The following is an 8,573-nucleotide window of genomic DNA, read 5'->3' as shown; positions in this document are numbered from 1 at the left end:
GTTGTAAGTATCACTGCCTCTGCTGCCACTGACAAATACGATACTGTAGTGGTGACCGGATGTTTTATGTTGATGGCAACGGTTGTGACCGGATGTGTTTTATTTTGACACTCTTGTAACGGCGAAGCACTCAGTGCGGAAGTTCTGTCATCCAGCAGGAGGAGAGGAAAGAGAGGCGCTGCTTCGTCTCAACTTTCCACATAAAGGCAGCAACCCGTCCCGGGAGGAAAAAGCTCCGGCTCCCCGGGAACAACCGCCCTTCGCCCCAGACAGAAGCAGCTCCTCCGCGGGTCTCTGGTAGACTTCGGTGAGTTAACGACTTCCTGGTCGGTCCTCGGTGCTGCCTGCTCGGCTAAAGAGGAGAGAAAACAGAAAACTCTCCGCGGCCTGCTGCTGAGTGCGGTAGCAGTGCGGGGGTGGTGGGTCTTTTGCGGGATAGATGTGCCTCCGTAGTATTCAGTCGGGTCTTATCCGGTATGGATTTTCAAAATAATTGTCGCTTAGGACGATAACACACAGGCTTAAGATTGAAATAAAAAATAGGATGTTTAGAAAAAAGTAAGTTTCAGAACGCATGTTGAAGTCCTTATTTGGATTATATATAGGATATACATGTCATATTTTTTATATGTGAATATCTGAAATGTTTTTAAAACACTGCTCGACAGTCTCTCTCTCAAAGCAAGTTTTTGTGACGTCAAAAGTGAAGCTGGATGAATAACTTAAAAAAACATTTTCCGGCAATAGTGTGAAAACTGCTTTATTAATCAGCAGAAAACAATTTGTCAGGGTAAAAATATAGAAGATAAAGAAAATTCAGCATCCTGGTTTCATCAGTGGGAGACGTTAATACTTTCTATAAGCACAAAGTAAAATTCCTTGATTGTGTGCAGAAAATCTGATTATAATTATTTGAAATAATGAAATAAAAACTGAAATAATTATATGTTATTTTACCATGTAATAATTACAAGTATTAACGGATTATTTACACATTTAACGGTTAAATTATTGAAATAAAAAATATTTTTTATTTAATGATTTTTTATTTATTTATAGGGCTGCACGGTGGTGCAGTTGGTAGCACTGTTGCCTTGCAGCAAGAAGATCCTGGGTTCGATTCCCAGCCTGGGGTCTTTCTGCATGGAGTTTGCTTGTTCTCCCCGTGCATGCGTGGGTTCTCACCGGGTACTCCGGCTTCCTCCCACAGTCCAAAGACATGCCTGTTAGGTTAATTGGTAACTCTAAATTGCTCTTAGGTGTATGAATGAGTGTGTGCTTGGTTGTTTGTGTGTTGCCCTGTGATGGACTGGCGACCTGTCCAGGGTGGACCTGCCTCTCGCCCATAGACTGCTGGAGATAGGCACCAGCTCCCCTGCGACCCACTATGGAATAAGTGGTAGAAAATGACTGACTGACTGATTTAAATAGAAATATTTACTACACAACTCTTGCATTGATACATGCACACAAAGTTCTGTTAATGAAATGTAATTTAAGCAGGACCTCTTTGGTTATTTTGTGGGTGGTGCTCTAGTTTTTAACTGTAATAAGGGTTATGATAGATGTATTAAGCATTAACATTTAAACATGGTTGATATAAAGTGACGCTTTCCTGAGCCGTGTCTTATGGTAGTTAGAAGGGCCCAAATCAAGTTCTGTTAAGGGCCCCCAAACAACCTTGGACCGGCTCTGAGCCTAACCCCCGCTTAGAACTGCCTGCTGCGCTTCTTCATGGCTGCCTCTTTTATTTTGAAAGTCCAGTCCCCCTAACGTCCGGTGCAGGCTACGCTAACAGCTAGCTACGGCGGAGCGCTAGTCTCCATTTTAGCTCCGGAGCGTTCCCGGACTCTTCCCGCTGTCCGAACCCGAACACAGCCCGTCTTCTCCCCGCACTGCGTGGAGCTAACAGCCGGTAAGTGCGTGGCTGTTCCTGCAGTGGTTCTGCGGTCGTGAGCGGCCCGTTGGGGTTAAATAAGGCCCTGGTAACAGAAAGACTTCTTCGTTCTCTGCTTTTAATCACAGTCAGAAGGGGATAAAAACCATTTTACAGGTTTTAAACAGATTAATACTGTTGTGTTCATACTGACCCATTACTTATGTTGTGATTTTCTCGTCAGTTTTTCAGAAAATAAGCAGCTTTCCGTGAGGACTGCTGTTTATGTCTGATTAACTAGGAACAAATGTACGGAAGAAGAAGAAAAGTGGACACAGTTGCTATATAATGTAACTCTGTTTTAGCAACGTTGCCAAACTTTTCCAGATCCATGGAAAATGTATAAAAACTTTTTTTCTGCTGCTGCTTTCTTCTCCTGGACACCACAAACAGAGGAATGCTGGGAAGCATTTCAGATGCCAGGTTTCTGCCATCTGTGGGAATCATAACCTGCTTTACTTTTGTTTAAATTTATAAAGCAAACTGTGTTTAGGAAGATTACCTGGACAACAAGGATATCATGTCTTCTCGGTACAGTTGCATGAAGTAGGTGATTCCAAACATCTTGGAGAACTAACCACAGGTCTTCATTAGATGTTGTCTTACTGAGATCCTTCTGGGTCTTCATGTAATCCCGGACGGGGACCATATCATCACTTCCAGGACTGCTTGTTCATCGTTGTGCTGAAGGTGGTCCTCCGTGACATCATGTTTGCTGCAGGAGAAATTTGGGTCCAATCACACGCCTCCGTGATGATGTAACTATCTGCCTGTCTTCCTCAGCACTGATGCCACATATAATCCTGACCAAGCCTCCAGTTTCATTTGCAGAAATTCAGCCATGAACTTGCTAGAACCTCCAGCCGTGCTTCACCTATCGTGCTGCTCTCCAGCACTTCACCTTACAAACGTTCTTCTGCTCCAACCAGACATCAGAGGTCCAGAGCACCTGTTGCTATTTTCTGCAGCCTGGTTCTGATGTTTTCATGCATGGTCGAGTGTCTTAGGCTTGTTTCCAAGTTGGAGGTGTGGAGTTTGGCTGCAGCTCTCTGATGAAGACCACATCTGGTCCGACTTCTCTGGACAGTGGAAGTAAAATAAGGGATGATTGTTATTTGTGAAACCCTTCAGAGCTTACAGCAAGTTTTCACGCCCACCTAAAACCTTTGCACAGTACCGTATGTGCAGGCTCTATATGCTGGTTTATTTTCATTATGAGAAGTTTCCAGGAAAAAATGGAAGTGGTTCTGGACATCAGAAAACGTAGTGAAATGAACCTTCAGGTTCACGTTTTCTCTTTAAAACTCTGGTTTTATGTGAAACTTCTTCACACAATGATTTAAAAACCAATAATCAGCATGTTTGGTCTGAGATGGCTCCTGCTGATGATGATGGTGTAGTCTTAACACAGATTATCTGCTGAGCTAATGTTGACTTTTAAGATGACTCAGATGTTGATGAAAAGCTAAAACATGTGTTGATTTACAGCAGATGGAAAAGTATGAACACCCCTCAGAACGTTTCATATTTAGTCAGTTCCTGTTGTCATGCAAAAGCCACAAACCATGATGTATATTGTTGAGATTTTATGTGACAGATAAACACAAAGTGGTCAGAACTTTGTAGAACCTCATCTGGCTGCAGCTCCTCTGAGGTTTGTCTCCAGTAGCTCTGAACATCTACAGGCTGAAGGTTTTCTCCATTATTTTTTGTTAAACAGCTCAAGCTGAGTCAGACTGGATGGAGAACATCTGTGAATATCAGTTTTTAAGTCTTGGCACTAATTCTCATGTGGATTTAGGTGTGGACTTTGACTAGGCCATTCTAACACATGGATCTGCTTTGATCTAAACCATCTCATTTTATCTCTGGCTGTATGTTCAGGCTGGTTCTCCTGCTGGGAGGTGAACCTCCACCACAGTCTCAGGTCTTCTGCAGCCTCTAACAGGTTTTTTTCCAGGGTTGTCCTGGATTTAGCTCCATCCATCTTCACATCAACTCTGACCAGTTTCCCTGTCCCTGCTGAAGAAAACTATTCCCACAGCATGATCGTCCCACTACCATGTTTCACTGTGAGGATGGTCTGTTCAGATTGATGTGTGTGAATTGTCTTCTGCGGCGTTGTGCGTGTAGGTCAGAAAGTTGAAGTCTGATCTGATTAGACCTTCTTCCTCCCGTTTGCTGCGTTTCCTTCAAGGCTCGTGATGAACTGCAAACAGGACTTTGTTTGCCTTTCTTCTTCCCCCTCTTCCATAAAGGCCAGATTTTTACTGGGAACGACTAATAGTTGTCTGGTGGACAGATTCTTCTACCTGAGCTGTGGAAATGTGCAGCTCCTCCAGAGCTTCTCGTCTGCCTGTCTCAGTAGATTACGTCACTCACAGATGGGCGTTATTTACTAATTATAATTTGTTGAACAGGATTTTATTTCAAGGCATCAGAGTAAAGGGGCCTAAATATGAACTAGATGTTTTTATCTGTAAAAGGAAATAGTTATTTTTGTTAAGGTGGTTGTAAAGTGAGAGCGTGAAACGGTTCTGAAAACTTCTGCAAGGCTCTGGATGTGCACGGTGCTTTGACCTAACGTGATCATTTCTAGATAGATGTGTTTGCAGATTGTATATTCTGAAAGATGTCTCACTCAGCTGATCTTCAGCCAGTCCAGCCCTGATCTTCACTGATGGCTCTCCTCGGCTGAACCCTGACCAACCCGCAGCAGAACAGCTGCTCCTCACACTTGGTGTCCCAAAGCGTTCCTACACAGATCAGGGAAGCCAGGAAGTGTCGAGCTGTTTATTTGAATGATTTCGGTCTGATCAAACTAGTGATGCCTTACATAAAACTGCAGTTGTGCAGCAAATGGTGGTTTCCTGATGTGTTGCAGCTTGAAGGAGGGTTGGAAACCCCCTCCCTGACGTCTGCTCTTGCAGGAACAGATGTGTGTACTGTAAAAAGCTCTTATGATTCAGATTAAATCTTGATGAGTCATTTCAGGAGTCTGAAGGCTCTGCTCTGGTGGTAATTGTTTGTGTGTCTTCTGCAGGGTGATGGCGAGGCCGAGCCACAGCGATCATGTCCTCCAGCAGCTCAACAACCAGCGGGAGTGGGGCTTCCTGTGCGACTGCCTCATCGCCATCGGCGACATCTACTTCCGGGCGCACAAGGCCGTGCTGGCGGCGTGCAGTTCCTACTTCCGAATGATGTTCATCCGGGACCAGCAGGGGGCGGGCCACCTGGACCTCAGCAACATGCAGATCAGCGCAGAATGCTTCGACCTCATCCTGCAGCTGATGTATCTCGGCCGCATCGTGGTGGGGAGCTACGAGTTCGAGGAGCTCAAAGCTTCCATGTCCTACCTGCAGATGTACTACATCCCCGACTCACTGGAGGACCTCAGAGACATCCGGAGCTCCAACCTCACCCCGTCTTCCTCCGCCTCCTCCAGCTCCTCCAGCTCCTCCACTGGACTCTCTGGAGGCAAGATGATGTTTGGAGTGCGAATGTATGAGCAGCAGAGGCCCACAGTGCCGGAAGGAGAGCTTCTACCGAAAGCAGCGCCCAGCAGCAGTGGACGCCCAGCTGCCCCTGCAGCTGGCAGCAAGCCCGTGGTGGCAGAGGAGGCGGCCGGCACTCCTTTGATTGTGGCTCCGCCCACTGTGGACGGAGCAGCAGAGCAGCCGTGTGACCTGAGAAAGAGGCCCAGCGGCAGGAGTTCTGCTCTCAAAGACCGCCCCAGGTTCGGACGCACCTACACCTGTGATGACTGTGGCTTCGTCTTCAGCTGCGAGAAGCTTCTGATCGAGCACATCCTGACCTGCACCAACAGGAAGGCCTACCATCCGTCCAGAGGAAACAGCGAGGGCGACAACAGCTCCGGCAAAGCAGAGAGCTCCGCCTCCGAGAGCGCCGAGGAGCAAAGAGTCGCCTGCAAAGGCGAGGACGACTGGGCCGATGGTCGGGGTGACTCCGAGCTCCCCATCAGGTCGGTGACCGATAGCGAGCCCGGCTCCACTAGGAGCATCAAAACAGAACCAGAAGAAGGCCTGTTCCCTGAGATCAAGATGGTCCAGGTGGGCGAGCTGACAGCCAGAGACTGCAGCGCGCGTTTTAGTGACGCCACTCGTAAAGACGCACTGAGGGAGAGGATGGGATCGAACCGTGAGTCCGAGCCCGGAGTGTCTGGTTTGGAGAGCTGCAGCGAGTCAGCTGATGGCCACTTGCCGAGCAGCAGCGACTCGGGGATCCCCGCCAAGCTGCGGAAGGTCAAGGATGAGAAACAGGAAGCAGACTGCGCCCCCTGTGAACTGTGTGGCGCGCTTCTAACTGAGGAGGACAAGTCCACCCACTACCTGTCCAACCACATGGGCCACATATGTGCCTGTGGGCGGTGCGGCCAGGTGCTGATCAAAGGTCGGCAGCTGCAGGAGCACGCGGAGCGCTGCGGCGAATCCCACGGCGCCGAGTCGGACTCCCACGGAGAGGACGAGGCCTCGCTACTGGGGGAGCCTCAGGGGATGGAGGAGAGTCTGCTGGACGCCGCTGACCTGGCATGTCCTCACTGTGGCCTGCTGTTCCAGAACGAGAGCCTGGCGCTGGAGCACGCCTTGTCCTGCCACGACCAGGACCTGTTCCGCCCCGTTCTGCTGGACGAGGGCGGGGAGCCGGACCACCGCCGGAAACACTTCTGCAGCATCTGCGGCAAAGGCTTCTACCAGCGCTGCCACCTGCGCGAGCACTACACCGTGCACACCAAGGAGAAGCAGTTCAGCTGCCAGACCTGCGGCAAGCAGTTCCTGCGGGAGCGCCAGCTCCGGCTGCACACCGACATGCACAAAGGCATGGCCCGCTACGTGTGTCCCGTCTGCGACCAGGGAACCTTCCTGAAGCACGACCACGTCCGGCACATGATCTCCCACCTGTCGGCCGGCGAAACCATCTGCCAGGTGTGCTTCCAGATCTTCCCGGGCGGCGAGCAGCTGGAGAAGCACATGGACGTCCACCTGTACATCTGCGGCGTCTGCGGGGAGAAGTTCCGGCTTCGCAAAGACATGAGGAGCCACTACAACTCCAAGCACACCAAGAGACTATAGAGTCTGTTACCAAAAGCCATAAATGTGAGAACAAATGATGCACTTGAACTCCAGAAAGATGACTTGGATCTGCACTTTGAAGCTTAGAAGCATGACCCAAACAGGTGTTCAGACAGCCGGCAGCGGGGCCGCTGATTGGTCGCTTTAGACTGTTAGAGGCTGCTTTAATCACAGCAACGGTTGTTTGGTTCTGAAACAGATCCAACCCGGTTGAGATGCTGTTGTACGAAGTTTAGTTCGGTTAAAATCCAGAGAAAAAGTCTGAAATGTATTGCTTCAGCTAACAGGTTGTAGAACCGGGCCAACATCCAGGCCCACAAAATGTCCAGAGAAATGAGGAGCTGGAACCAGAACCTTTAGTAGAAATAGTCCGATGGTGTCGCTCACAGTTTGAACTTCAACAGATGTGAACCCAGGGTTGTTTTTCCCTGGGTTTAAACTCCCACAGCTAGAACAGTTCTGATTGTTGAGGTCACTTCCTGTTTCAGGGCCCGGACTTGTTTTTTTTATGTGGGGGGGGGGTTAGTCCAGAATACTAAGGTTTCTATTGTGAAATCATGGTTGGGGTTTCAGGTTGGATCCTGATCCCTTTCAACTGGGTCTCTTCAGGGTTGGGCGGTTCTGTATCTCGTTCTCCAATCGGTGCCTTTGCTGTAATATAAAAACTCCAAGAAGAAAACACTAGAACCAGCTGGTTAAAAAAACCCGACTGGTTGGATCTGGGACTGTAATGCCTTATGAGTCTCTGCTTCATCCCTCCCTGCACACAACCAGAACCGGCCCGTGCATTTACCACCAGAACCAACTCAAACTGCTTAAAAATTGCTTTAAAATGATCCTAAACTAGTTTCTGACTGATACCAGATCAGGATATTCATACTGGTCCAGATCATTTCCAACATCCTGACTGAACTTCTTAGAAAGACGAGTTAAAAACGATCAAACTTTGGACCATCAGAACATTTTAAACAAAGTGGGACGGTTTGAACCTGTTGGGTCATTCGTCGGCCCGTTCCCTGGTGCCCCACAGCTGATCACAGAGATAGAAGAATAGATGCTGCATCAGGGTCCAGATCGTACGTCGCCGCCATACTGGGAGATGTATGCAACGAGTAGAACCAGCCAGTTCTGGTCCAGGGGTTTTGGGTCTGTGGTAAGGGTGTCCAGAGTGAGGTCCGGGGGCCGTTTGTGGCCGTTGGGATGATTTTGTGCGGCCCCTGAATGAAACCGATCCAGAATGGTGGAGGTTGCTCCTCGCCTTCAGGCAGTCGATTAAAGATGGACAGATTTGAACTGAAAATCTCAATAAAATGCAGAGTTTTGGGTAAAACACATTATTTGTGCTTAAATAACTCGGTTTTGTGTTTTAACTTTATTTTAAATAGAACCAAAAACATCCAGAGTTTTCTGCCCCGGGCCCGACTGCCTCCAAGTCTTGACCCGAGTGAGAAAGTGACCGGTATCCTGTTGCCATGGCTGCGAATCTTATGATTATAAAATATGATTTTCTTTTAATAATTTTAACAGTCTGCATCTAAGATGATTTA

At 48.2% G+C, this 8,573-nt stretch overlaps 1 protein-coding gene across 2 annotated transcripts; it reads left to right on the top strand.

Annotated features, from left to right (window-relative positions):
- On the top strand, nucleotides 1-8,360 carry zbtb1 (zinc finger and BTB domain containing 1). Of its 2 annotated transcripts, none has more exons than XM_047388546.1 (2): nucleotides 1-307; nucleotides 4,980-8,360. In XM_047388546.1, exon 2 carries the CDS (start codon nucleotides 4,984-4,986, stop codon nucleotides 7,024-7,026), a length of 2,043 nt encoding a protein of 680 aa, XP_047244502.1. In that variant the 5' UTR covers nucleotides 1-307; nucleotides 4,980-4,983; the 3' UTR covers nucleotides 7,027-8,360. The 2 variants fall into 2 exon arrangements, with proteins under 2 accessions (XP_047244502.1, XP_047244503.1); XM_047388547.1 differs by lacking the exon at nucleotides 1-307 and adding an exon at nucleotides 1,761-1,915.
- The last annotated feature ends 213 nt before the right edge of the window (nucleotides 8,361-8,573 follow it).

This window comes from Girardinichthys multiradiatus, chromosome 15 (assembly GCF_021462225.1).
Source record: "Girardinichthys multiradiatus isolate DD_20200921_A chromosome 15, DD_fGirMul_XY1, whole genome shotgun sequence".
Classification (NCBI taxonomy): Eukaryota; Metazoa; Chordata; class Actinopteri; order Cyprinodontiformes; family Goodeidae; genus Girardinichthys; species Girardinichthys multiradiatus.
Note: the sequence above shows the minus strand (reverse complement) of the source record. Positions and strands in the feature narration are given on the sequence as shown.